The sequence below is a fragment of the Furipterus horrens genome, unplaced genomic scaffold (assembly GCF_987537825.1).
Source record: "Furipterus horrens unplaced genomic scaffold, mFurHor1.1.pri manual_scaffold_11, whole genome shotgun sequence".
Classification (NCBI taxonomy): Eukaryota; Metazoa; Chordata; class Mammalia; order Chiroptera; family Furipteridae; genus Furipterus; species Furipterus horrens.
The window spans coordinates 98,730,736-98,758,478 of NW_028327181.1; the positions used below are offsets into that span (position 1 = coordinate 98,730,736).

General features: G+C 60.2%; 3 protein-coding genes across 5 annotated transcripts; 1 reads left to right on the forward strand and 2 right to left on the reverse strand.

The window, feature by feature from the left end:
• RECQL5 (RecQ like helicase 5) lies at positions 1-27,127 on the forward strand. The gene is made up of 19 exons (XM_090290560.1): positions 1-808; positions 1,603-1,724; positions 2,505-3,023; positions 3,492-3,597; positions 4,134-4,245; positions 5,624-5,786; positions 7,813-7,892; positions 23,413-23,631; positions 23,854-23,953; positions 24,078-24,114; positions 24,249-24,307; positions 24,382-24,455; positions 24,769-24,862; positions 25,133-25,252; positions 25,425-25,963; positions 26,108-26,198; positions 26,399-26,623; positions 26,825-26,894; positions 26,984-27,127. The coding sequence occupies exons 1-19, from the start codon at positions 682-684 to the stop codon at positions 27,082-27,084; spliced, it is 2,958 nt and encodes a 985-aa protein (XP_090146686.1). The 5' UTR covers positions 1-681; the 3' UTR covers positions 27,085-27,127.
• ERLN (endoregulin) lies at positions 10,128-12,399 on the reverse strand. 2 transcript variants are annotated; one of them, XM_090290556.1, is made up of 3 exons: positions 12,249-12,399; positions 11,023-11,153; positions 10,128-10,436 (listed from the first exon to the last, which is right to left on the reverse strand). In XM_090290556.1, exon 3 carries the CDS (start codon positions 10,428-10,430, stop codon positions 10,245-10,247), a length of 186 nt encoding a protein of 61 aa, XP_090146682.1. In that variant the 5' UTR covers positions 10,431-10,436; positions 11,023-11,153; positions 12,249-12,399; the 3' UTR covers positions 10,128-10,244. The 2 variants fall into 2 exon arrangements, with proteins under 2 accessions (XP_090146682.1, XP_090146683.1); XM_090290557.1 differs by lacking the exon at positions 12,249-12,399 and adding an exon at positions 11,413-11,678.
• On the reverse strand, positions 16,031-22,242 carry SMIM5 (small integral membrane protein 5). 2 transcript variants are annotated; one of them, XM_090290554.1, is made up of 3 exons: positions 21,702-22,242; positions 16,648-16,780; positions 16,031-16,231 (listed from the first exon to the last, which is right to left on the reverse strand). In XM_090290554.1, the coding sequence occupies exons 2-3, from the start codon at positions 16,766-16,768 to the stop codon at positions 16,125-16,127; spliced, it is 228 nt and encodes a 75-aa protein (XP_090146680.1). In that variant the 5' UTR covers positions 16,769-16,780; positions 21,702-22,242; the 3' UTR covers positions 16,031-16,124. The 2 variants fall into 2 exon arrangements, with proteins under 2 accessions (XP_090146680.1, XP_090146681.1); XM_090290555.1 differs by lacking the exon at positions 21,702-22,242 and adding an exon at positions 17,411-17,520.
• Positions 27,128-27,743: the final 616 nt, after the last annotated feature.

The following is a 27,743-nucleotide window of genomic DNA, read 5'->3' on the forward strand; positions in this document are numbered from 1 at the left end:
CGAGGCTGTCTGGGCCGTACCTGGCGGTGAACGTCCGTCCAGCTGTTCGGCGTCTCGGAGTTGGCGGTGGCGACGGGGATCTTCGAGTAGTTCCCGAGCTAGCAGGCGTCCCCCCCAACGAGAGCCCTTCGCTCCGGGCGACCCACGGCCGGCTTTGATGTCTTGGGGTGAAGAGAGGGAGACTTCGACTAGGAAGGAAGAAGAGAGCGAGCTTGGGGCTCCGAGGAGGAAAGCGGGAAAGCTCTCCTCCGGGAGCTGGGAAGAAGGGATCGGGGCCGCGGGGGGAAGACTGCTCGTCGTGGCTATGCTTAGAGAAGGGGCAGAAGATGGGTCTTAGACGAGCAATTGCGCCTTCTCCAAACTCTCCCGAAGACCCTGTGCTTTTCCTCGTGGTCTGATTTCCAGCTCTGCGCTGTAGACCGTGGCCCGGCAGAGTTTCATGTTCTATTTGCACTGACGTAAAAATGGAGATGTTAATTACTCAGGAGCGTATTGCTTGAGGCTGTTCACCTGGAGCTGTATTACTTGAAAGTAATACAGTGCTTGAGTGTAATAAAGCCGATCTATACTCCTGGAGAAAAATAAGCAGTATTTCAATAAAAACGAACCGAGGGCTCTTGCCACAAGCACACGACCGTGAGTCACCTCTGTCTTAACCCCCGGCCACTGTCTGTCGCTAAGATGAGCACCCTCCACTCCTCTCGTTTTGACTCAGAGCACCGAGTGCGGCGCACGTTGAAGAAGGTCTTTGGGTTTGACTCTTTTAAGTCGCCTTTGCAGGAGAGTGCGACCATGGCTGTAGTGAAAGGTAACATTGCCAAACTCCTCGTGTTTCCATTTCTGCCGGCCATACCGAAGCCCTGCGGAGGACACCCTCCCACCGACGCTTCCTCCCTCCCCACCCTCGATCCATCCTTGGTTTTGGAGATCTTGCAGACTTGTCACCCAAAACTTGAAGTTTTGTTGGCAGAACTACCCAGCTTTTCTGTTTCGTACATTTCACAGCCAGAGCTACAGATTGTCTTTGAAAACACTTCGTAGAGTCCCACTAGTTTGTGTGGGGGTGGCAGAAATATCCTACTCCAGTCACTGGCCTAGGCAGTCCCGTTGTCAAAGGCTGAGTGGTCTGGATCCCAAATAGGGAAGGAAGGAGTAATAATACCAGAAGCCTGAGATCTGTTGCCAAATGGAGGTTGTCAAGAGAGGAGCAGCAGTGTGATAGTAATTACACTGTAACATTTATAAACAAAAGACATCTAAGTGGTGTTGCTTCCCTGTGTATGCAGATACGATGGAAGTATTCAGCTTTCATGGCTACTTAGTTCAATCATCTACATCCCAGCAGACGCGTACTTCTTAGCCTTGTAGTTGGGATGATTATCAGAGGTGGTTCATGTGCTTTTCCAAACGTCCCTGTATCCCCTTTCATCGAAAGGATAGGAAGGGGATAAAGATTATATTGAGATGTCCCCACCCCCGCCGCCATGTGCCAGACACTCTGCTAAGGCCTTTTTCTGCATTACCATTTCATTTTCTACAGCCTGGATGGAGGAAAGAGACCAAGGGCAGGAAGCAGTGAGATGTTGTCTTGTGTTTTTGCAGGTGACAAGGATGTCTTTGTATGCATGCCCACAGGGGCAGGAAAGTCCCTTTGCTATCAGCTCCCTGCTCTGTTGGCCAAAGGCATCACCATTGTCATCTCTCCTCTCATTGCTCTGATTCAGGTGAGGCATGGGGGGGATGAGAATGGCACCCCGAAAAGGTTAGGACACGGTTGTTTAGAACTGGAAATTTCGCTTCTGCTTTCTCTGGTCTTCTGCCTCTTACTTTCTTTGATTTGCTTATCTACCTCTCTCTGCTGGGCTTCTGAATTGTCCGTGTGTGGGCTTCTCCACTAGAGCATAGCACTCTGGTGGGCTCTTACGCTCCTTTGTTACTTTTCGTCCAGAGGGATGGGGAACTGTGTCTGTGTACACATGTGCACTCTTGATGGGATAGAAGACTCAGATGGAGAGAGGGCTAAACTGATAAGGGGGAGCCCCGGTGCCCTTCTGTATTCCAGCCAGAGCACAGCTCTGACAGGAAAAACAGATGAGAGGCTCGCTGGGGTGTTGTTAACATCTCTGCACCTCTGACTCTATTTAAGGCCTGCAGATGGGCCGCTAGGATAAAAAATGAGGAAGTGTAGCCATGTAGTTAAGAGCTACTGACCATAAAGACAGAGAGAGACAGGAAAGAACAGTAATGGTGCTCAGTGCTGGTGCGTTAATTTCACCTTTGAGATGTAAAACTTAATTCCTTCAACACCCTGTTAGGCTGTGACTATTCTCATACATCCAGGTCTGCCTGGCTGCAGCGGCGTCCTCTCAGTACGCAAAGAGAAGACGCGTCGGAGGGGCGGGGGAGGGTGTTTTATGGCTGAGAAATACCCCAGGGCGTCACAGACTTTCTGAAACCCTGAGGGCCAGTTATACTCCCTCTGTGCCTCCCCGCTGTGCCCCCAGGACCAAGTGGCCCACCTGCTGGCCCTGAAGGTCCGCGTGAGTTCCCTGAACTCGAAGCTCTCGGCGCAGGAGAAGAAGGAGCTGCTGTGTGACCTGGAGCGAGAAAAGCCCAGGACCAAACTTCTGTACCTCACGCCGGAGATGGCGGCGTCAGCCTCCTTCCAGCCCACACTGAGCTCCCTGGTGTCCCGCCAGCTGCTCTCCTACCTGGTGGTGGATGAAGCTCATTGTATTTCCCAGTGGGGACACGACTTCCGTCCCGACTACTTGCGTCTGGGGGCCCTGCGCGCCCGCCTGGCACGTGCCCCGTGCGTGGCTCTGACCGCCACAGCCACCCCGCAGGTCCAGGAAGATGTGTTTGCCGCTCTGCACCTGAAGCAACCGGTTGCTGCCTTCAAGACCCCCTGCTTCCGGGCCAACCTTTTCTATGACGTACAGTTCAAGGAGCTGCTTTCCGACCCCTATGGGGACCTGCGGGACTTCTGCCTTAAGGCTCTTGGACAGAAGACCGATCAAGGGGTGAGGGCACCGAGGTGGGGAGGCCAGGGTGCCTGTGCAGCCCTGGGGTGCTGTCTGCAGTGGAGAGATGGCTGTTGGTTTCTAGGACCTTTGCTTTAGCTTCCTTAGCCAGAGCTAGCTGTTGCTGCTTAAAGCACAGAGAGGTGACCCTTTGGCTTCCTGGCGTCGCTCCCCACCCTGCCCTCCTTGTCCTGGAAACCTTCAGTGGGAGGCAAGCAGCCAGCCTCTGCCAGGGGCCTCTGCAGACCTATTCAGGGTTTGAGGGGAGGAGGCAGAGGAGTTAGGTTGGTTGGTTCTTGAGCTGCTTTGCTCCTGCTTTGTTAGAAAGTGGCAGAGCCCTGCTGGGGGGCCTGCCCCAGAAGAGACCGTGAGGCTGATGAGGGTCAGGGCACAGAGCTGATTTTAAAGCAGGCTGATTGTTTTCCCCGATGTTTCTTTTCTTCCTGTTGTCCCTGTCTTCCCACTCAGGTGTTTTCCGGCTGCGGCATTGTCTACTGCAGGACCAGAGAGGCTTGTGAACAGCTGGCGATAGAGCTCAGCTCCAGGGGGTTGAATGCCAAGGCCTACCATGCAGGTGAGGGCCCCCAGGCCACGTGGTCCTCTTCACCCTCAGAGGCCTCTGAGCGAGTCTCTTGTTCCTGTGGACCCTGGGAAATCAGGTGGTCTGACATCTTTTCTAAGTACCCAGGAAGCACCAAAGAGATTCGCTTAAATCCACAAAAAGGAGTCTGGACATGAGTGAGGTCTAAAATGAGACTTGTGACTCCTGAATTCTTTTTCTTGCCCGGTGCCCACCCGGCAGCAGGTGATGAGCATTTGTACAAGCCCAGGTGTTAGTGTGGAAAGAGCACAGGCTTTGGAGTCCAACGGACTTGGGTTTGAATCTTGGCTCTAACATTCACTGAGTGCTGTATGCCACACACAGGCTAGGGTCTTTATATTTATTAGAGCAGGCTCAGAGAGGTGACGTGCCTGGCCCGAGGTCACACAGCTGGTAAGTGATGAATCCAGGTGTGTACAGTGCCCAACATCGTGGCAAACCCAAGACAGACCCCAAGGGAAACCCCAGGGAAAGGCGAGCTCCCTTCTGTACTTCTCCCTCCTTTATAGGGCTGAAGGCTTCTGAAAGAACGCTTGTGCAAAACGAGTGGATGGAGGAGAAGGTCCCCGTAATTGTGGCAACCATTAGTTTTGGGATGGGAGTGGACAAAGCCAATGTCAGGTGAGCTCTGGTTCTTGTCTTCCACCCTGATCAGGGCCTGGCTTGGGGTGGGCTGCCGAGTGCTCTGCCAGGAGTACCAGGTTCATGTGCTGCTTGTAGGGCCAGCAGGGAGTGAGACCCCAGGGGAGGGCCCCTGGGACACAGCGCACATGCCAACAGGTTCCGTGCAGCCTGCTTCCGGTGACTGTGCACAGTTCTGCTGTCCCCCAGGAGCTGCGGCAGGACGTGAGCCATCGGGCTCATTCCATGAACCCAGCCCCGTTCACTCACGTCCTAGCAGGTGGGCCCTGTGAGGGGTGGAGTGAACTCTCTTAACCTGCTCCCTGCCAGAAATTAAGGCAGAGAGCTTGTTCCCGGAGTCCCTTGTTACTGCTGATTGACAGGCTGTCGAGGCCCGTGTGCCCCGCCTCCCAGGCCCACCCCGCAGCTGTTGGAAGTGTTTCACCTCCAGCTACGCCTGGCCTTCTGGCGACACTTGGGGCTACAGTCCAAAGCCCTTTGTGCTGATTAACACCAGCAGTAATGCCTTGTGTGATTTCAGGAGCACTTTTGCATCCCTGGTCTGTGAAGACTCACAGTGACCCCGAGTGGTCAGGGTAGGAATTAGTCTGTGTGCTGTTTGAGAGAACACAGACTTTTTATTGAATTTACTGGGTGACATCGGTTAATAAAATGATATGGGTGTTAGGTGTACAATTCTATAAAACATCATCTGTATATTGTATGTCTGATCATCACCAAGGTCAAGGCTCCTTCTGAACATGGACTTTGGAATCAGAGTTTGGATGTTCGGTTGGCCGTGTCCTGTTCGGGGCCGGCTTTGAAGTCAGATGCCCCTGGGCCCAAATCCTAGCACTGCTGTCCCCTTGCCTTGTCACCTTATACAGTTTACCTCCCTAAATCTCCAGTTCATTGTCTCTGAACTGGGGCAGCTTCTCAGGATGGTGACTGTAACAATTAAATGAGACAACACACTGGCTCATAGTAGGGATTTGACAGGTGTGATCCTTTTCCCGCCCCGAAGAGATTACAAAGGACTTTTTCAAGGTTGCGCATCTCATAAGGGGCAGAATTTTGTTTAAGTCCGGTATTTTTTTTTCCACTGGACCTCTGACCGTGGGGGGTTTCCATTTCTCACATGTGTTGGAGTTTCACCCTTTTCTGCTGTGGGCTCCGAACTTGGCTGCTCCCCGGCAGGGAGGCCTGCTGCTGGGCTGCAGGTGTCCTAGCTGCCCTTCACCCCAGTCCTCCCCGGCCACCCACCTGCCCGCCCGCCCGCCCATTCCTGGTCACTGTGGAGAGCCTTCTCCCCACCTCAGCCTCCTCCCCCCAGGTCTCCTGCCACATCTCATGCTGCCTGTCCCTTTGAATCCTACAGGTTTGTCGCCCACTGGAATGTAGCCAAGTCTATGGCTGGGTACTACCAGGAGTCTGGCCGGGCAGGCAGGGACGGGAAGCCTTCCTGGTGCCGTCTGTACTACTCCAGGAACGACCGGGACCAAGTCGGCTTCCTGATCAGGAAGGAAGTAGCAAATCTCCAGGTGAGTCCCGGGCAGCGGGAGCCCTTCCTGTCCCAACCGACCACTCGCCAATTTCACGCAGCTAATTTCTGAACTCAGATGGAGATTCTGTACTCGGGAGGTGCTCCTGAGCTAGACGGTGTGGGGAGGGGGAGTTGTATGTCGGCGCGCGGGCGCTGCAGCAGGCTGGATGAGACATCTCCCTTCGTGTTTAGTTTACCGCAGTGGGCCTTTTGTGTGCATGTTATTTACATGGTCAAGCTCAGTCCCGCCTTGTTTTCATCAGCGTTGCCGCGTAACCAGCTTCCCGTATTGTTTCTGTTTTTAGCCTTTTGAGAGCCTGGAAACAGACCCACGTATGTAAGGGGAATCGGCGTATGACGGGTAGCTTTACAAATGAATAGGAAAGGACGGACTTTTGAGCAGTCAGAGCTGGAAAAAGATAAAATTAGATCCCTGCCTCCCATGCCATACATGTATGCATTACAGATTGATTAAAGACCTCAGAACACTTTAAAATTGGGGACAGAATACTTTATGGCCTTGAGGAAGGGATGAGTATGTTGATATTTTAAAAGAAACCATCAAGGAAATATTATCTATTTGACTAAATCCACACTAAAAATTTCTATATGATGAGAGACATTGTAAACACAGTGAGAAATGAGCCATTGTTGGGGAAAGTATTTGCAATATACACGAGGGGCTAACTGTGTAGAGAACTCTTACAGGTAAGTAAGGGAAAGGCAAACAGCTGCGTAGCCAAGAGCACGACTGTCCCAGAAAAGGGAACCAGGACATCTAATGAATGTACGAGGGGTGCTCACATCACTTAGGAATCAGAGAGACGCAAATTAGATGATGAGCTCTTGTTTTATGCCCACCCAGTTGGCAACAGTGTAAACATCTTTATGGTCACTTGGAGGATGAGGGAGAGGGTAGGTGACGCCGTTGTCAGGAATGTGAAGTCGCAGGAGCACTTAGAAGAGAGACTAGATGCTAACATTAAGTGGGGGGTGCTGGTGCTCGTGACTCAGTAATTCTCCCTCCAGACAGACATGTTGTCATGTGTACAAGGACATATGTGTATAAGGACGTACAGGGATATTTGCTGCAACACCGTAAGAGTGAAATTGGACTCCTCCTCCGTAGAGTGTGGGATGAGTGGATAGTCACTCAGTGGAATGGTCCAGAAATCTTTAAAATGACCCAGTAAATCTACACAAATCAACATGGATAAGTCCCCCAAAGCATAATGTGTGAAGTTGCAAAAGGATACATGTAGACTTTCCCTGCTACGAAAGATTAAATATAAGTACTTATTTCTGATTCCCACCAAAATGACAATATGAAGACACAAAATACACATATAAAGTCACAGGGACAGGGAGAGCAGAAGAGACCTCACCGGGAGGTGAAATGTCAATGAATGTCTGCCTAGAGAGCCCCAGGGTCTACTGGAGACCTACTAGAATTAAAAACAACAAACAAACAAAAAAACTGGTAAGGTGGCTGAATGTAAGAAAAATACTTACAACGTCAGTAGCTTTTTGCTGCATTATTGTAAATATTGTACCTAGGAATGGAAAGGAAAAGTATTTAATTTGCAAGAACAAAGCTTATTAAATACCTACAGTGTAAGTTACAGGCTACTAACAAGAGACTTTGTGTAAAGCTCCCCAGTTGATTTAATGTGCAGCCAGGGATGAGAAACGCTTAGGTGAAGAAAACAAAAATCCCAGAGAAAACAAACAGGCTCTGAGCAGGTACAAAAACTGAGCGGGAAGATTTAAAACTGTCATTTCTCCTCAAAGCTAATATAAATATTTTAGTGAAGTTCCAGCTTCCTCACTGCGACGAAGCGTCAGCAGGGGCTGCGTATAGAGAAGTGTGCGCTTCTGTGATGTTATCTGCAGTTGTACTGTGGTCACCGCCCCAAGTCAAGTCTCCTTCCGTCACCATTTAGCCCCCTTGACCCTCTTCTGCCCCCCCGCCCCCACATCTCCCTCTGGTCATCACCATATAAACCGTCATCTTTTGTCTCCAGGAAAAGAGAGGGAACAAAGCGTCTGATAAAGCTGCTGTCTTGGCCTTTGATGCCTTGGTGACCTTCTGTGAAGAACTGGGGTGAGTGACTTATTTGTGTTTCTGGAACAAAGTATTAGATCTTTTTCTGCTCTAGCCCCCGTGAGTTAGCCAGCCAGCGTGTGGTGACTCCTGGGCCACCAGGGGGCCCTGCCTGCCAAGGTCGTTGCCTGGGGCGCTTCCTGTCAGGCAGCCTCAAGGGCGGCCCCTGCTGCTCTTTCACGGGAGGCCCCGAAACTCGGGCGTGAATATTTTGGGTGGTCATCCACCCGCCCCACTCTTCCCGCTTCTGGAGTGGATGGAGTGAGTGACGCAGTCCTGGGTCCGTGGACCAGTTCTGAGCCATCGGCATGGTGGTCGTCACGGGCCACTGACTGGGCCACCGGCTTCACTCTCATCCTGGACCCGAACCGGGGCGGGTGACCCAGCTTACCTGTTGCCGGGGTACGTAATGTGCTTGCAGAGAAATCCGCTTTTCTCACGTAACGCCAGCCTGCCCACTTGGGACTCGCTTCTCTTTCGTCTGCACCTGCTGGGGCTGGGGCCGAGGAGGAGCCTGGTAGCGGCAGGACAGGCAGGTCGTGGCAGGGTGGCTTCTGGGCACAGCGGCTGTGATGCCCGGCGTGCGGGACGTCCAGGAAGGTTCTGGCTGAGGTGGCCGTCCTGGGTGGCCAGGCCTTTGGTCTGGGAGGCCCTTGGGTTCCTCTGCTCTGCTTGGTCAGGTCTCATCGGACAGCCCTGTGGGCTGAAGTGGTTGCTTCAGCCTGAGATGAAGAGACTGAGGTCTGGAGAGGCCACAGGGACGACGCTCACGGTGGGTGGGTGCCATTGACCCCAGATCTGCCGATTTCAGGACGCGTTTTCATGGACATGCACCGTCTTGGGTTTTGCACAATGAGATTCTTGAACCGTGAAGCTGATGACCGGCGTCTGGCATATGCTTGAGGCTCTCCTCTGGACATCAGGGAGACTCTTACTGGGGCCTTGTGTTTGATTCCCACCGCCCCTCGTCACCGGTGAGCAGGTGGCCCTGGACGGAAGCTCTTCCCTTCTGCAAGCGGCCATCTCTCCCTCGGCCCCTGTGGCAAGGCCCGGCTTTGGGTACATTCTTTTATGCCCAGCAGTTTGGCTACAGTGTCAGGACCACCCTTGCCCACAGCCATTGTGACCAGAGCCCCTTCCAGGCACTTGCCCAGGGAGGTGCGAAGTGAGGCTCCTTGATCAAAGTGCTCACAGTGAAAGGGCCGGGTGTGCCTGCTAATCATCAGGGTCCCCTCTGCCGGAAACCCTGCTGGGATCTTGTCCTGGATGAGCTGGGCTCCGTAGGGCTGTCCGGAGGGTGAGCTGCCGCATCCCAGGAGGCTAGGTCTTCCTCTGGGCCTCTCCCCTTCTCTCTCCTGTCTCATAAACGGGGCCAGGGCCTCTCAGTGTTGGGGTCCCATTGCCCGGCATGCAGCCTCATCTCGTATGTCACAAGGGAGGGTCACAGTTTCCAGGACTTCTAGGCCCTGGGACGGAATTGGCACTGCTGGCGTGGCTGGATTTGAAGCTGCTCTTTGAGTAAAAGGGAACATATCTTTGAAGCATAAATGGGGTATTGCAGGAAGAAAAAGCTCCTTCCTCTCCCGGTGTTTGCCCCTTTTCTGGGCATAGTCTGGGTTGGAGTTGAACCTGAAGCAGCCGTTCACTAAGGGAGAGCACCTGGCAGCGAGAGACAGGCCAGTGCGGTGGCCTTGGCAGAGGCGGGTACATTTCTAAAAAGGCAGCGTTGTAGGGTCTGGGGTGCACGGGGGCTGTGGGGCCCTGTGAGGGATACCTGGGAACCTCTGGGGACAACAGGAAAGACACTGGGACCAGATGAACGTAGCCAGGGTGGGGCCCCAGCCGGCTTCCTCCCTTCTTGCCTGCAGCTGCCTTCTCTGTGCTAAAGCCAGGAGGAACATTTGATTATTCATGGCCGGCTCTTGACCTTCTAGTGTCAAAGGGAACAGTATTCAGTTGGAAGCAACCCCCGCCTACAGGCGTGACAGCCTGTCTGGGATGGAAGACGGCCCTGGGTTTAGGCCGAGACTGAACTGGGCTCTTAGCACCTCTGCCGGGGGAGCCAGCAGCCCTGTGTCTCCCATTTGTTTTGCTCACTCGTCCATTCATTCATTCAACCCACCAACATTGGCTGATACTGTGTTGGGCCCACTGGTCATGGGGAGTGCAGTGGTGACCATAAAGGGACCCTTCCCCTGCTTTTATGTCCAGTGAGGAAGACAGGCACTTGTCAGATAACCACATAAAAAAATGTATAATTCCGGACTGTTGAAAGGGCTTTGAGGAAAAGGTACATGGTGTTTGGAGAGTGTATAACAGGTGGCCCCCCTTCAGGGCCCCCAGTAGGCCAGGTCACGACTCCTCAGGCTGGGCGACCTTCTCAAGCGGAGGGAGCGCACTGAACATTATAGCAAACGACAGGAGGAGCAGGGTCGTGATGACGAACACGCTGATCACAGCCAGGGCGCCCTGGTCCCAGGGGTTCTCCCAGAACTCATCCTTCCAGATGAACCTCTGATATCTTACCAGTGTGTCCATGTGAGCCTGGAAAAGGGGACAGAGGCTCTGGGTGCAGGACCCCTCCGAGGGCCTGTCCCGGGCACGGCTTCCACGCCCACCCCCGCCCCCAGCCCAGCCCCCCGCGGCCATCTCGGAGAACCGCTGGCCCACCCCTGTAGCAGCAGACGCGGAGGTCCTGGCGGTCCTTTGGGCTCGGCGCCTCCAGCCAGCAGTGAGTGGACTTTCCTCCTCTAGAAACCAGAGTAAGGACTGGCACCAACGGAGGGGCCTCCAGGGTCTTCCTGGGGGCTGCCTCTGGACTCCCCAGTCCTTGCCTAGACAGCCCTGACATGAGCAAGGACTTCCTCTCCCATCCCAGAGCCCTCCTCAGCCCAGGCCCACCCTAGATCCTTCCATTTTTCCTGCCTCGATGGCCAAATGTTTGGAAAGCATTTTGAGAGACCAGCGTAGCTGTGAAGGGGCGGGCCGACTCGAGCTGAGAGCCCTGTAGAGCTCCTGGGGGGCAGCTGAACGCGGAAGGGCTGGCTGCGCTTCTGGAAGCCGAGGTTGGCAGGCTGCAGGCCTGTGGGCAGCGGGAGGGGGTGCAGGCCGAGAAGGGAGGAGTCATTACCTGATCCTGCTGTTAACGCGCCTGTGTCCTCAGACAGGGTGGACTGGGTGATCGCTCAGGGCCCACGCTTTGGGGGCCGGGCTGGAGAGGGCGGCAGGTAACCAGAGCTGCGCTCTGGCTCAAAGAAGCGACTGTTGGGAGGAAAAGGTGTTCTCACTGCCCAGTGGCCCTGACCAGCCCTCCGTGCGGTCTCAGGAGCCGAGCTGGGCCTGGGCCTGTCGCCTGGCTCCCCTGGCCCCTTTCTGCCGTTCTCACTGACCCCTCAGCTGCATTCTGCCCTTCTGTGATGTCATTTGGGGGGCTGCTCGAGGCGTCCTCACTAAGAGATGTCAGGCTTGGGGTGGGTAGGGGAAGAGATGGGGACCAGGGCCTTGGCCCCGGGCCACCTACCTGCCGGGCTGGGTCCTGCCTCACCTCTGTCTGGATGGCATGTGGACTGACAGGACCTGCCCCAAGCTCAGGCTGCTCCCTCCTGGGGGGCGGGGCAGAGGGTTCATGGCAGCTCCCGCAGGCCCCCCTGCACCTCATTTCTGATGGAAGTGTTAGCACCACTGAGGCTCTGGGTCCTGCTGCATGTGGTTGGCTCCTACCCACTGGTGTGACAGGGCAGCGAGGAAGTAGGAATGGAGCCAGTGCCTTGGCACGTGAGACCTGCTGGCCACCACTCACTCCTCGACGTGACAGGATTCAGGTGCCAGGGGTGGGCAGAAGCCGCACCAGGCACAAACCACGAGGGGCAGGCCCTGCCCTCCCAGAGCTCCCGTGCTGGTGACTGGCCCTCCGCCCTGCTTGTGGATCATCCGGGAGCTGTTGTAAATGCCTGCGCCCGGCCCCGCCTTGTACCACTGACATGGCTGTCTGGGCACGTCCACGCCCCGCACGCCAGGTGATGCTGACGTGCAGCCAGGGGCGAAGAGGCACGCGGCAGGCAAGTCAGCAAAGCCTCCTTCACGGCCACGGCTGACCTGAGCTTGGCCTGCCCGGAGCTCTGCGTTCCCTTTTGCTGCACCCCCGACTGATGCCGTAGCCTGCTAGACGCTCCCAGCCTGGGGCTGGGCCCCTGGCGCTGCCGCTCTGTGGTCATGTCAGCTGCTTATCAAGAGTCAGCCGTTTGTCCCCAGACCTGCCTGTGGCAGGTGTCACTGTAATTAGATAATGGCACTTAAAGACTACCCCCCAAACTGAAGCAGCCCTGGCTGCTGTGGCTCAGTGGATTGAGTCTTCGCCTGCGTACTGAGAGGTCACTGGTTCAATTCGCAGTCAGGGCACATGCCTGGGTTGCGGGCCGGGTCCTGGTTGGGGGCGTGCGAGAGGCAACTGAGCCACATTTCTTTCACACAGCGACATTTCTCTCCCTCTCTCCTCCCTTCCTGTTTCTCTAAGTAAGTAAACAAAAATCTTAAAAAAACAATTAGGAGTCAGGGTTCCATGGAACGTGGCAGGTCCCAGGGAAAGTGAGGGTGCTGTTTCCAGGGACAGAATTCCTTTGCCCTCGGTTGCTTGTGCTCTGGAACTGGGATTTCCCCCAAGCAAACTTGTCGGTCACTGTGAAGGTTTTATTGTAGATCGCTCTCAGAAGTCAGTGTTTAAGAAAACAGATTTAGGAGAGAACCGGTCGGTGCGATCTCTGCTAAGTCTGCCAATGAGAGTCTTGCAGCAGCGACCTCACGATAGTGTCTGACAAGGCACATCGTACAGACAGCAGGATGCATAGATCTTACGTGCAGAGTGAAACCCTTCTGAGGAAGCGAGAGACCACAGAGGCCAAGGTGGGGGTGGGGGTGGGCATGAAGAGACTGGTGAGAGGATTGTGGAGCCTGGCTTGGACGCTGCTGCCGTGACGGCAGGCACCCGTCCCGCAGGCACCCACCCGCGGCAGCTTGGTCCAGGGGCCGCGGCAGCGGAAGTGGAGAGGTGCTGGGTCTGGGGTCAGCCAGGCACTCTCAGGCCCAAGACCACCTGAAGGCTGCCCCTTCGGTGGCCACCACCCACCCTTGCACCCCCCTGTTTATTCTGTCCCACAATGAGGGTACGGCTGCCTCCCCTCGTTCCCACCTGCCCCAGAGCACCCCATGCCCTGTGCCGGGACTGGGCCAGGCTGCTGTTGTGTGTGCTGGAGCAGATCTGGTTGGCTGAGCTGAGTGGGATTGGAACCTGCCCCAGACGTGGTCCGACTAGCCGTGGGGCTCCGGGTGGGCTCGTTCACCAAGGAACAGGGAGAAGCCAGCCCTCTGAGGGCTGGGGCCGTGTCTTATTTGGACTCAGCAGGTCTCACCTGGCTTGGAGGAGAAGAGGCGAACGAACCAGCCTGTTGGTACCTAGGGCTGCCCGTGCAGTCTCCACCTCTTGGCAGCTGGACCAGGAAGCCGGAATCTTTGCAGGCTCGGCCACCCTCGGGAAGGGACATCCTTGAGGCTGCTGAAAGCTTGCCGAAGGAAGTCGCAGGGGCTGGGCTGATGCACTGTGGGAGCAGCTCCTGAACCAGAGGCTCCCATCCGTCCCTCCCACCTTCCCTGTGATTTCCTTCCGGGAGGGAGACCCAGTTGGGCCCCACCTACTCACAGGGAGGTTATTTTGAGACAGTTCAGGGTGTGGGTGTCTGGGATGTAGGCTTGGTTGATGGAGGGTAATGGAATTGGATCCTGCTTCTCGAGCAGCTGGGAGGCCTCAGGCCTGGGCGTGGCAGGAGGGGGTCTGCAGCCAGGCCGGCTGGGCCCGGAGACTGGCTCTGCCGAGGCCAGCTGGTAGTGCGTGGGTTTTTGACCTGGTGCAGGAACGATTTCACAACACGAGTCCAGGTGACTGTGAGGGTACATTTATTAAAGCTGGGGGCAGTGAAACAGGAGAGGCTTAGCGTAGAGGAAGCAACAGGAGAGCTGGCCAGGCTGCCTGAGCTCCCTGGGAGGTCAGAGAAAGGGGGGCCCTGGGGACACATTCAGGGGGTGAACCTGGGACGAGCTGCGGAGCTGCTGCTGCCTATTTTCCCCTGGGTGCAAGTCTCGGGGTCCCTTCTAGTTTAGGGGTATGTGCCGGTGGGGGGAAAAGAGGGGGAAGAGGAGGCGGAAGGGAACAACTCAGGCTGCTCCCCACTGGGTCCTTTGTCTTGAGGCTTTTAGCTCTCTCTTGAAGGTGGGAAACTTAGGGGAGGTCTCAGCAGAGATCCATTCTCTCTCCAGGTGTGTCCTCTCAGGGTCACGGTCTCCACTGATGGGTCAGCACCAGGGCAGGGAGTCATTAGTCACTGCGCCTGATCCTGGCGTCACCCACCTGGTTTTGCTGCTTTTCTGGGCCTGGGGCTGAAATACAGCTGAGGCCTAGATGTCATCTCCAGGGAGGTGACCTGAATCCCAGCTAATTGCGGGCTGGTTTGTTCAGCCGTCTCTCTGTTGCCCCCATTCCACTTGCCAGGGAATTTTCCTCGATTCTTACTACCCTGCCTCAGTTGAACTTAGGTTGCCTAGTGTCACTAAGGCTCCGTTTCCTCTTCTGAAATGGGGATGTTACCTGCAGCATCAGGGTCGTTGTGATGACTGAGTTTGTCTGCATGAAAATTCTGAAGACCGTGCCTGCACGTGTGTAAGCCCACAGTGACTGTCAGCTGTCTTCATAGCATCGCCAGCCTCGTTGTCATTACTGTTCTGAACCCCGTGCTTTAGTGGTGCTGGTGGGGTAGAGGGTGCTTGAATTTCTTCTATTTTGTATGGAAGCACTTCCTCTGCATCTTCAGCTGAAACCAAACTGACAAGTCCCTGGACACCGGGAAGTGAAACCAGCCAGAGAAAGTTTCTTCCGCTTGCCTGCCAGCTGGAGGGGGGGTGGTGGTGGTGGGGTAGTGGCAGGGCTGGCATCCCCTCCCCACCCCCCATTTTCTGAGTCGCTGGGCTCTGTCCCCAGCAGCCAGAGCCAGATGACAGAGGCATGTGAAAAATGTGGGCCTCTTTATGACTAAGGCCCCAGTGGGCAGGAGGGGGAGGGACTGTGGGAGCCTGTCCCTCCCCTACTGTCATTCCTGAGTTTCTACCTCTACCTGGAATGCTCTCTGGAAGAGAAAGCAGGTTGAAGCGGGAGGCAGGGCCGCGTTGCTGTGGGTCAGCCCCACGTGCAGAGGGGCCACTCACACCAGCAGAGTTCTTAGGGCCTGCCCAGTACTGTGCCCAGGGCGCGGCGCAGGTCACCTCTGCCCCATGAGCTGGCCCCGGGAGGCAGCTACCAGGACTGGCCCTATTGCACAGGGAGAAAACGTGGTCCGGGAAGGTTGGGGCGCTCAGCGGTACTCCCGCAGCTGGCGAGGGGTGGAGGTGAGGATCTGAACCCAGACAGTCTGGCGCCCAAGTGGGGAACGGGTGACGGCACCGGGACGCAGGTGACCTGCCTTCTCTTACTATAGGAGTTTGGGAAAACCCGTGACCTGAGCAGCTGGTACTGTAGGAGTTTCACTGTGCCCCTCACTGGTCCCGTGGCACTCCCTCCTGGGCAGCACCCCGCCTGCCTTCATGGGCCCAGGGAGAGCGGAGGCCCCATAGGACGATCGCTGGTCCCGCCCCTGGAATTCCGGCCTGTGGCCCTGCCGATGCACAGGACACAGCCCAGGGGTCTGGCGCCATGAAACACATAACTGAGCAGCTTTTACTAGGGAAGAAACAGGCGCACACTGGACTAGAACATGGGCACGCCCCCACTCTGGTGGGAAGCGGGGGAACCAGCAGTTATTGCACGAAGCCCCTGGGGTTGGGCTGTTCCTCTTCAGCGTGGTTCAGCAGAACCCCAAGGCCAGCTCCCCACAGGCTGGCAACCCCGCTTCCGTGTTTTGTTAAAAAGTGCAGGTAGGCCAGGAAGCCTGGTGGTTTACTTTGTCCTTGAAATGGTCGGCTCCTCCTTGGCACCGTGTTCACTGGGGGTGGGGGGCGCGGGGAGGCCTTGCGGCCCTAACAGCCCTTGTTTCCTCGATGCGCTTCCACGTATCAGGGTTTGGTTCCCGGGCAGGGCCAGCGCTGTGACAGCAGGTCTTGGTCTCGAGGGGTCGGGGCTGCAGGCCCACGCGACCCCTGGGCCGCGGCCCCAGCAGGCTCCTCTCCAGCGTCTCCTCGGTCAGCCTCCATCCCTCAGGGTGGGGTCACGGGCCGCACCTGGGCCTTCCTGGCCCGCGGCTCAGGGCAGCAGTGGGTGCAGCAGCAGCTACAGGCTACGAGCAGCAGCAGCACCACGGTGGCTGGAGGAGAGGGGGGCAGAGCAGAGGGCACAGGGAGCCCCGAGGTGAGCGGAGGAAGGACGCCTGCCGCCCTCCGAAGAAGCCGCTCTGGAGGTGTGGAGGGCCTGTGCCCCCAGGCCTGGCGCGCGGGTCAGGAGGACCCGAGGGTCTGACAGGACCGGGCCGGCCACCAGAGCCCCGAGCCCTCCCTGCCGCACCTCGTCCGCCTCCCAGAGCCCTGCTCCCCGCCCCCCCCCCGGGCTGGAATGCTGGGCTGCCTCCGTGCCTGCACCCAGGTCACGCAGGCAGCGTGTCACGGGACTGGGGGGCCATCCCTTGTTTCCCCTCAAGGGACACCTGCTTCTCCTCTGGCGCGCACCGCGGGCCGTCCCCCGGATGCCAGGCGGGGCCCGGGAGGGCCGGGGAGCGCCACTGACCTGTGAAGAGGACGAGCACGGAGAAGGCGGCGATCTCCACGGGCTCCGCGTGCGGCAGCCTCTGCAGCTTGAGCAGCAGCCTCTGCCCCACGGCGCTCATCTCCCGCACGAAGTCTGCCATGCCTGCCGCTTCCTGCGCAGAGACAGGACCTGAGTCCCCACTGGGCTGGCTCCCGAGCACCCGCCCTCTCCTCCCCTGCGCCCGCAGAACGGGTTTGTCAGGTCTCAGCCATCACGGCCCTGGCGGCTCAGGTGGGGCCCCTCTGCCCAGGGGTGGCACTGCCCCCCACCTCTCCCAGTTTCTCCGCTCACATGGGGCTCTCCTGTGAGGAGGAAGAGGTGACACTGTCCCTACAGCTCTTCCCCAGGGGCCCTCCTCCTAGTGGGACCGGGCGTCCCAGGGCCGGTCCAGCCAGCCCTGCCTCCCCTGCTGGCTGCACCTGCTTCTCTGCGCGGACCAGGAGGGTCTCCCCCGCTCTCACGCCTGCCCCAGGTGTGGGGCAGCTGGACCCTCCCGGCCTTCCTGCCTGGGGGTGCCGGGCCCAGTGGAAGGTCCTGGGTGAGTGCAAGGCGGGCGTGATGGGGGGCAGAGCCCCCTGCCCTCCGCCTCACCTGTGGGCACAGGGAGCCAGGGCCTTTAGACAGAGGCCAGGGACAGCCGTGCGCCAACCCAGCCTGAGCCTTCCCCCAAGGCAGCTCTAGTCCAGGGCAGGCAACAGGTGGCCAGGGCCTCGTGCCAGCCTTAGGCTGTTGTTACTGTCACCTTGTCCCCGGTCTCAGCCTGGCGGCTCTCCCGCGATGGCTGCGGTCCGTGAGGCCGGTCACTGCCGGAGGCGCCACCGCCTGGCTCCCTGCCGTCCCGCTGGTGTGCGGCCTTTGTTTGAGCGCCTCTAGCTGAGGCGGGAAACCCGCCTGCCACCACAGGCCACCCCGTTCCTTCTCGGGGCAGCGCTGATCGGCGGAAGGTGGGTCTCGCACCAACCGGGGGAGGCCCTCCTTGGCTGCCTCGGACACTTCTGCCCCTCGCCGCCTCGGTCCTCAGGGCCTGGCAGGCCACTGCGCCGCCTTCCCCACAAAGCAGTTTCTCTGGTGGAGTCGTCCACGGCCCGCCGCAGAGCACTGATGCGTCGTCCGTGATTTGAATGTTGCCTCCTTTCCTGCTCTGGTGGCTGGACGGGCACCTTCGTCTCTGAGTCTGTCCCTTCCCTCAGTGCAGGTGGGACGCCCGACTGCATGGGGTCTGGCCGGTGCAGGAGGGTCGAGGCGGCCTCTGGGGGCAGTCACGCCTCCCTGAACACTGGCAGTGACCCTGCCCCAACACCCTGGGGGAGTTTCATCTGGGTCCTTCATTGCAGAATGTTCGTGGTTTGTGAAGTGAAGGATGGGGAGGCAGGCCGGAGATGGGGAGCTGTTTTCGCGGGTGATGGGGTTAGCAGGCGGTGATGGCTCCGTGGAAGTCAGACGGTTTCCTGTCAGAAACCCCCATCTGCTCTCACACCCCGTCCAGGGTCAGCGCGTGCCCACCGAGGAGCGGGAGTCTAGCGTGCAGATGGGCTAAGGCACAGCCTCCTAGAACACCACGGGCCCTGCGCCTGCCTCCGTTCTTTTACAAGCGCGGAGCCAGAGACCTGAGACAGGAAGAGACCGCTCAGAGGTCACACAGCAGGACGGGTCTGGCCAGCCCTCCCCCTGCGGCCCATGCTGTCTCTCAGGAGAGGCCTGTCTTGGGAAGCCGGCTCTTTGACCGGCCAGATAAGTAATCCCTGGACAGCTGGCGGAGGGCGCTGCCCGTGCGCTGGGCCAGCCCGGGAAGCCGGCGGGCTCTGGGAGCGCAGCCCTGCCCCACCCTCGTGCGCCTGGGACGTTGCTTTTGTCAGGCACGTCCCTTACCCGGCCAAGGCCACACCTGCTCTATGGAACCACCAGAGTGACAGATCTTGCATGTCTTCCTGTCTCAGGTTCACCAAATTCCTCCCCAAGCCTCGGGCATCTCTTCTTTGGTCCCACTAAACAGTCTCCCCCACCACTGAGTGGTGGAGCAGCCCCTCCCTTCTTCTGGGGCCTGTGGGCATCCCTGCTGCCCAGGCTCCCTGGTGGCCCACAGCCCCAGGGGAGAGCGCCCAGGGCTGAGGGGCAGAGCTGCTTCCCTCCCTCCCGTTTCATCTGCTTCGGTCTGGCTTCTTCATCCTGAGTGGCCCAGTGCCTGCACTTCCTAATGTAGTGATCGGAGACGCTCCTTAAAAGGCGGATGGAGGGCAGGAGGTGCTTTTCCACTTGTGCTCCCATGCCCAAAGACCCAGGAGGGCTCCCAGAGGGGCGAGATCTCCAGCGCAGGGAGGAGGAAGCTTGCCCAGCCAGGTTGGGCAGGGGCAGGATCGCTGCGCAGGAAAGACAGGGTTTGTTGATCAGAAGCTGCCGCTCTGAAGTTAGCATCCTCCAGGGGTTTGTGACGTCAGAAAGCTGCAGACTCCTGCCCAGAGGACCTGCGCCCCACTCTGGGAAGCCTTGGTCCATACCAGTGTCACGGCTTCGCACCCAGGCCCCTGCAGACCTGAGGTGGCTGCCTTGCCCAGGCCAGGGCGGCTCACTGCGTCCCATCTGCACCGGGAACAGGAGTGGGGCCGCTGGATGGGGCTCTTCTGCCCCAAAGACTGAGGAAGAGCCCCCTTGGCTTGTCAGTTGAGGTTTCGTCACTTGCAGCTTGGGCTGGAGCAGAAGGAGCCCGAGTGGGGACTGCAGAGGGGTGGAGGGGCCGCTCTTCCCTAAGAGGGAGAAGGCACACACCAGCAGGTCTCAGGCGGTCCTCCCAGCGGTCTATTTAAAGCAGGGCAAGAGGGTGTCTGCCGCCTGGCGCCCGATATAGCCAGCAGCCGTCAGGTGACCGTGCGGCTGGTGTCCCAGCTGCTACTCTGTGGGGAGCCCTCCATGTTCCCAGCTATGACCTGGGCAAAGTGGGTGCTCTAGGGCAGGGCTGGCTGCCTCTGCGCCCCATACCTGCCCGGGCTGGAGCAGGCAGGGCAGGGAAGTGCCGTGGGACTATTGAGAGTTCCCTACTTTTCCACTCTTTCTGCCTCAGGTCCACCAAACTCCTTCTCAAACTGTACCTCCTGCCTACGAACCAGGGAAACCAGAGTCCCTCCCAGTCCTGTGCTCGGTATTGCGTCTGCTGGAAACAGCCAGGGCAGGTGGTGGCTTTCCTGGCCCCCGGCGTGGGGAGCCTGCCAGGCCCTGCTTGGAGCCTTCCCAGGGTGCTCCCAGCTGGAGTGGCAGCCAGCGGAGGGGCAAGTGAGCAGGGCAGGGAGGAAGGTCTGCACTGGGCGGGGCTAGGAGACATTCCTGCGTGTGTCAGCTCCTGGAACAGGGAGCCTTGCAACAGAGCAGTGGGGCCTGTAGGCCAGACACCTGCCACTCACACTGCTTCCGGGTTTCCTCCTTGCAAAACTGATACTCCAGCTCCCCAGGGGCAGCAGGCAGGTGCTTTCAGGACTGACAGGTACAGGTGCTGACGGCCCGGGGCCCCCAGGGTTTCTTGCCCCGCCCTATTGCTTGTCAGGGTGGTTTTCAGCCACCCTCTCCCCGAGGGCATTGCCTCGTTAGAGGTACAGCTGGAATGAATAATAAGCTGGGTCTGTGGGAGATCTGTGGAGTCCAGAGGCCTGGCCAGCGAGGCAGAGATGCCCGCTGCATGCAGCCTTCCCAGCAACACCCCTTTCTGTCCCGGTGCTGACTTGCAGTGGGAGGTGGACACGGAGGCCCTGTGTCCCCAGCCCTGTAGCCTTTCAGGATGGGAGGAGGCGCATCTGCTGCTGGCGACTGTCACAAAAACCCAGAAGCTGGGCATCACCCTTCTGTCCCAGCTCAGGACTGTGCCCCTGTCCACCTGTGCACTGTGGGCACAGGGACTCCCATTCCCGCCTGCCTGCCTGGGTGTCTCGGGGGTGAGCACCAGCAGGGGTGGCCGTGGGCTCACCGCTGCCCCTCCCGCACCACCTTCCCCGCTGCCTCTAGCAGAGCGCAGCACCTGCCCCTCCTCTCCACGCTCGCGGCCCTCGCTGCAGGGCTGCCGTCTCCCAGCCACCGCCAGCCCAGGCCAGATCTGCCGTCTCTGCCGAGCCAGGAACTCTGGGACTGATCCCACTTTGACCTAGATCGTGTTTTTTCTCAGTAGCTTGTTTGCTTTGGGGAAGACACCTGGGAGTGGGGGGCGGAGGGCAGGGAGGGAGACTTTAACCCTGGCGGCACGAGGACAGGGAGGCAGGAGGCGGTGGCCGGCAGTGGCTTGCGGGGCCCTGCCCACGCTGCTTGGAGGCCTGTCCTGGGGTCAGGTCAGCCTTGCTGTGGCAGCAGAGGGCCAGAGACAGGATGGACCCTCCCCCAGCCTCAGCTACCCCATGCCCCCCACCCCGCCCCTAGGCTTGGGGTTTGGCCCTCTCATTTCTGGGGCAGCATTAGGGAGATTAGGAGCTCGTGGGCACCTCAGTGGGCCCGGAGGAGCACCTGAGCAGAGCCCTGAGCTGAGAACACCTGGCAGGGAGTGGCCAAGCCCCTCATAAGCGGCAGCAGCTGCTGCTCTCCTCTGGGACATGGATAGGCAGAGCTGCCATGGGTCCTGCTGCACCTGGGGGCCGAGCAGCGGCTGGGCAGACCTGGCTCTGAGCCTCCTGGGCTGGGGGGAGCGGCGCCGGGGAGCGCTGTGCCGTGATCCAGGGACCGGGAGGTTCAGTGGGCAGGTGGTGTTTCTCTCCCGAGCCCCGCAACCAAATCCCTGGTTTAAGCCTCCTGAACAGAAAAGGCTTAAAGTGACTTGCAGAGTAAGCAGGCACCCTGGGCCCCACTGCCTGCTCAGCAAGCAGGGAGGACACCACCCTCGAAGGGGCTGCAGCCGTGGCCTGTGTTCCCCGGTGCTGGGTCACAGCAAAAGCAGGGAGAGCCCAGGTTTGGACAGGAGGCCATCTGGAGACTGAGGAGTGTGTCCCCCATAGTCAGTCCCACCCATGGGGCAGGGGACCCTTGCTGCTCCGTTCCCTTCACCTCCTCTCAGGGCGGTCACTCACCTGGGAGCTCGGGTTGGAGCTGGGGGCGCAGCCACAGGTGCTGGGGGCCAGGCAGTGTCTGCGGGCTCTTCGCTCAGGCCGGCCCTCGGCCTGCTACCACCGTCCCCTCCTGCTCAGATGCCTCCTCTGTGACCCCGGGCTGCTCCCTGGGTGCCTCTGCTGCGATCAGCTGCTGTCTGGGCTTCAGCCTTTTTGTTGTTGGTCGTCAGGGGATCCAGGTGTCAAATTACGCGGGGCGGCCACTGAGGCGGGGAGCCAGTGCCACCGCTGCTGCTGGGGGACAGGCAGCGAGTCCTGCTGGGGACTTGTCCTGCCGCGGGAGGTCTGCACACTGGGCCCAGCTCCCTCTCTTCTGGTTCCTCCTCTTCCTCTCCCTGCTGCTGGGTGCTGCTGGGCCACGTGGGCTGGGCCTCGGCTGGGAGCTGATGAGAGCGGAGGTCGGCCCTGTGTTCCCTGGCAGAGGTGACCCCGGGGAGGTTGCAGCCGAGGTGTGGAGTGGGAAGCGGGTGAGCGGGGAGGCCCCGCAGCTGCCCAGCCCCCTGGCTCCTGCCCGGCCCTAAGGAGGCCTTTGGCTCAACCCCCACCACCCCAGCCTCCACCTCAGGCAGCTCCCTGACTGGTCCCTCCCTCTGGCTTCTCCAGGGAAAGAAAGTAAATAGTGGGGGAGGTGCAGACCACCCAAGAAGCCAGTCCCCTGGGAAGTGTTCTGGGGAAGAGCTTGGGAGTCCCTGAGTGACTGGGGAGTGGCCGTGCCTGGCCTGCGTGCTGGGGGTGTGTCTCAGGTTCCCTGGGCCTCGGGAGGAAGTGCGCCCTGCGGGTCTCCTTGCCAGGGCCAGTGCGCTAGGCCAGCGCTGCACTCTGCGCTCCGCGTCAGGGACGGGCTCTGGGGCCCTGTGGCGGGCGGGGAGTGCCGCCCCAGCCCACCAGCCTGTGCCTGGAGCAGGACAGGAGGCGACCCAGCCTGCACCTCCCAGCTGTCAATGGGGCCCTTTGAGTGTGAGCACAAAACCCCAGTGAGTCAGGGCTTGGGAGAGGGTGGGGGCAAGGAAGCCAGCCTTGTGGCCGCGCCACTTGGATGCCAGAGCCTCCCGAAGGCAGGACAGGCGGCCCCTGTGCCCAGGAACAGCCCTGGCGACAGGGCATTCATTGCGTTGGTTCGAGGAGCATGGGCGACAGTGCCCTCTGGTGGCCGCCTGGGCCGCCTTGCGCCTCGGGGCTGTTCCGAGAGCGTTCTCCACGCGCTGCACAGAGCAGCCCAGCTGGCCTCCCGGGCTGGGTAACAGTCAGCGCTCATTCCGGAGCCTGCTCCTCAGGGGCTCAGCTGCTTGAAGGGTGTCTTGCACCAGCTATTCTTGGCCCTGGATGTGGCACCTGGACAGTTCTGCTCCCCCCCCTCCCCCCCATCACCACCACATTCCTGAGTCTGGGCTGGCCGTTCGTAAGGGACCTGATGGAGCTGGGGCCAGAGGGCAGAGGGGGCAGGGCCAGGCCCCTGACGGGTGAGCGATCCACAGGGAGAGAAGCCAGACAGCAGCGGGGTCTCAGCCCGGCCCCTCTGGATGCCCCACGTGCTGCACGGCTGTGGGAAAGAGCCTTCACCTCACTGTCCTCATCAGTAAAACGGCAGCCACGCTGCCTGTGGGACTCCCGGGAGAGGGGGAGCATGCGCCAGGCCTCTCACCCCTTGCCTTTGCCACACTGCCCACTCCAGGTGCCGCCATGCTGCCATTGCCAAGTACTTCGGGGACGCGCCCCCTGCCTGCACCAAAGGCTGCGACCATTGCCAGAACCCTGCGGCCGTGCGGAAGCAGCTGGACACCTTGGAGCACGTGAGCAGCTGGAGCAAGACCTGTATCCGGCCGTCACAGGAGAATGGCTTTGACCCTGAGCTATATGAGGGAGGCCGCAGGGGCTACGGGGGCTTCAGCAGGTGAGGGGCCATGAGGCCAGGGGCCCCAACCCACTAGAAATAGCCTGGCGTTCTCTCCCTGGTGCCAAGGCCAGACCAGAGACGACACCAGGCCACAGTCCATCCCCCGGTGCCATGGGCCATGCCGGGGCTGCCAGGCATCAAAGACATTGCTGCCCTCCCCCAGAAGTGTGGAGGGGCAAAGCCCAGGCCAGGACTGCTCATGCGCAGCCTGTCCCGTAGCTATAACGAAGGCTCCGGAGGCAGCGGGGACGAGGGCCGAGATGAGGCCCACAAGCGGGAATGGAACCTCTTCTACCAGAAGCAGATGAGCCTGCGCAAGGTGAGGGGGCGGGCTCTGAGGGGTCTCAGGTGGCCTCACACCCTCTCGAGCCTTCCCTGGTGCTCAAGTGGGTGCTGTCCTGCCCCGGAAGGGTGCCTCACAAGCCCTTCATGTCCTCTTCCAGGGCAAAGACCCTAAGAGAGAAGAATTTGTACCTCCAGGTCAGTACAGAAATGTCCCCAGGGGCTTGTGGGCAGTTTCCAGGGCGTGGAGGGAGGATGCCTCCTGGCGGGGGGGGAGCGGAGACTCCAGAGCGCAGAAGGCAGCGTGGAAAAACCCGCCCCTTCTCCCCCAGATGAGCACTGTCCACTGAAAGAGGCGTCCAGCAGGAAGATCCCCAGGCTCACTGTGAAGGTAAGCGGTGGTGGCATCTCACACCCGCCCCCCAACCTAGAGGCCCGTGTGACCAACTTCTCTCCCCTGGGCAGGCCCGTGAGCACTGCCTGCGGCTTCTAGAGGAGGCCCTGAGCAGTAACCGCCAGGCCACAGGCACCGCTGGTGGGTGAGTGTCCTGGGTCGTGGGCGCTGGGGAGGGGTCTCCAAGTCCTGTTCCTCTGGAAACTGTAGGAACACCAGGCTTGTTTGGGAGCCCTCCCCCCTGCTTGTGGCTCAGCCTACTCCCAGGGGACGTGGGGCCCCACAGCCCCACCACGGGGCAGGCTTGGCCACCACTGAGGGGCTGGAGGTTGCCCAAAAGGTCCAGCTTGGAATCCCCGTACCCAAGGCCATTCCCACCAGGCCCTGAACCATGCCAGGGTCCCCAAAGAGAGCCCAACAGCTCAGGCCTGCCTGACACCTCACACTCGCTCCCTCAGACCTGACCTCCAGGCCCTGCCTGTGGAACTGGAGCACGAGATGTTCCGGAATGCCAAGGCAGCCAACCTGTACAAGGCCAGCGTGCTGAAGAAGGTGGGCTGGGCGGGGCAGGCGGTGTGTGCTCACGGTTCGGGTGGGAGAGTTTGCCCTCTGGCCCTGGGCAGCCCAGAGGCCACGTATTCGGGGGGCCTGACTTCCCTCCTTTGCCCGCTGGAGGTATTTCTAGCCCATCGGTGGGGATGCAACTTGTCCAGTGTGCAGGTGCCCATAGCCTTGGGCCGCAGAGCCCACTGTGGAAAGGCCGGGTTGGGGGCGGTCAGGAGCGTGTGGGTGCCACGACAGGCCTGCTCGTCCCTGCCCCAGGTGGCCGAGATCCACAGAGCCTCCAAGGACGGGCAGCTCTACCGCAGGGCAGGCAGCGCCCAGGCCGAGCCCCCGGAGCCCAGTGAGCACGACACCCTGCCGGCCTCTCAGGTGTACTCGGTGAGCGGCGCCCCAGGGCGGGCCCGTGAGCTGCTGTGCTCTGCCCACTGTGACCCAGCAGCCTGACCCCCAGGGCTGTTGTGCCGCTATTTTCGCTGCCCCGCTCCTGAGACCCCGGGACTGACCAGGGGGCCCTCTGTCTGGCAGTCAGAACCCTCTCTCCTCCTCACAGCTCAAACCCAAGCGTGTGGGAGCTGGTTTCCCCAAAAGTACCTGCCTATTCCAAACGGCCACAGAGCTGATGGAGAAGACGCGGACCGAGGCACAAGCCCCCCCACCTGCGCAGGGGCCCCCCAGCCAGTCCTGTGGCCTCTGGGATGAGGAAAGCAGTGAGGCCATCCCTGGGCTCAGAGGAGAGGCCCCCGGAAGCAGTGCTTGTTGTGGGGGGCCCTCCCCTGAGAAGAGGGCGAGAGGCCCCTGTCGGGGCAGCCCTGCTGCCAAGGCCCGCGCCGGCAGGAAGCAGCAGCTCCTGGCCGCTGCCGCGCTCAGGGATTCTCAGAACATCAGCCGCTTCTTATGCCGAAGGCCTGAGAGCCCCCCTCCACCTGCTTCCACCCCAGGGGCAGAAGGTGCCAGTCCCTCCCGTGATGGGGGGCAGGGGCTGGGACCCCTGCCTGCGGCCCCAGAGCAGTGCACAGAGGAGGAGGATGGAGCCCTGGGCTGTCTGGCTGCCCGCCCCCAGATGGAGGGGCACACCAGGACGCAGCCCAGGTAAGGGCACAGGTAGCCCTGGACTCCTCTGGAATCTCCTTTGCCGACTGGGCCTCTGTACTCGGGGCCCTTCCTACAGGGGCTGCCTGGGCCGAGGGCACAGCTGGTACCTGGAACTCTGACGCCTGCTCTGTCCTCGGCCAGCGCCTGCTCATGCAGAGACCTGGGGCCCCCCGAAGGCCAGCCCACCCCTGCAGAGGAGACCCAGAGGGGCAAGCGGCCCAGGCCCCAGCAGGTACTGACAGGGCCACAGCGGGAGGGAAGCGGCTCACAAACCAGGCCACATCCGCTGCGCTCTGGGTTGGGGGCTTGGGGAAAGGCATCTCTTCTCTCCCCATCCCGGGGCAGGTGGGATGGGCTGGGCTGGAAGGAGCCAACAGGTGCTGTGGCCAGTGACAGGGAACCCAAGGGACTCTTCACTGTGGCCCTGCCCAGGAGAACCCAGAGAGCCAGGCTGAGAAGAGACCCCGCCCTTTAGCCACTACCTCCGGCTTAACTGAGACCAAGGACAGCACCTGGACCAGTGACCAGGGCCCCGTGGACCCCGCAGCCCGAGACTCCTGCCAGCCCCCGGCTCCTGGCGTCCCCCTAAAGGTGGCTGCGAACATTGTGGTCAAGTGCCTGACCCCTTTCTACAAAGAGGGCAAGTTTGCATCCAAGGTAGGCAAGGGAGGGAGGGCCTGCCCTCCCCTGGGACTCGGGGGTGGAGGGGGCTGTGCAGGGAGCGCGAGCCACAGCGGAGCAGGCTGGCCCCCAGGCCACCTCCCGCCCTGTCCGCAGGGCCCTGTGGTCGCGGCTGCTGCTTGTTCGGGGGGCAGAGCAGGGCCTGTGCTCTGAGCCCCCTTCACCCTCTGCCTTCAGGAACTGTTCAAGGGCTTCGCCCGCCACCTCTCACACGTGCTAGCTCAGAAGTTCTCTCCCGGAAGGAGCGGTGAGTGGCGGCACCGCCGGGCCTGGGGCGCTTGGGGGCTCTGCCGGGAGGAGACTGGCCCTCACCTCCCCCCACCCCGCATCCTGTAGTGAAGGAAGAGGCCCAGGACCTCATCAAGCAGTTTTTCCATGGCCGGGCCCGGTGCGAGAGTGAAGCTGACTGGAACAGCCTGTGTGACCCTCCGAGGTGACCGGCTGCTGCCCAGCAGGACCCGTGTCCTCCCCGGAGCCGACCACGGGCCTGCCGGGGCCTGGCCCCGGGGTGGGGTGGGGGTGGGGGCAGGCCCACTGCTGCTGCATCTGCTTTCTCAGCCCCACCACCACACCCCCTGCTGTGGGGACCGGAGGCCAGAGGTCAGCCCCTCTCCTGCCCTAATGGCTGGGTTTTCTGAATCGGGTCCCCAGATTAGAAGGGCGTGGGTGTGGCTGCTGCCCTAGGGAACAGAGAAATGGTCCCTCCACCTCTTGTCCTTAAGTTGTAAGCCAGGGCGAGGCCACGTGTGCGAGGCATCAGGGCCTCCTCCGGAAGAGCCCAGCTGACCCCAGCGCGCGCAGAGCTCTGTGGGGAGGGGCAGTGGCCCGGCCTGCTCCCGTCGGCTCCTGGCCAGGGCGGCCAGGCTGGCCCAGGACGCTCGCGGGCGGAATAAAGGCCTGTTGGTTACGGCACATGCACGCTCACACAGCCCTTTTCTCTTCTCTCGGGAGTTTTATTTCCTCGGCGGCTGCTTCTCCCAGGTCTGGGCTCGTGCTGATGCCGAGCTGGGGTCAGATGGGCATCTCCCCCCGCCCGGGCAACATCAGGTGCCCAAACGGAGTTCCTACAGCCCCCCACGTGCCCCGAAGAAGGAAC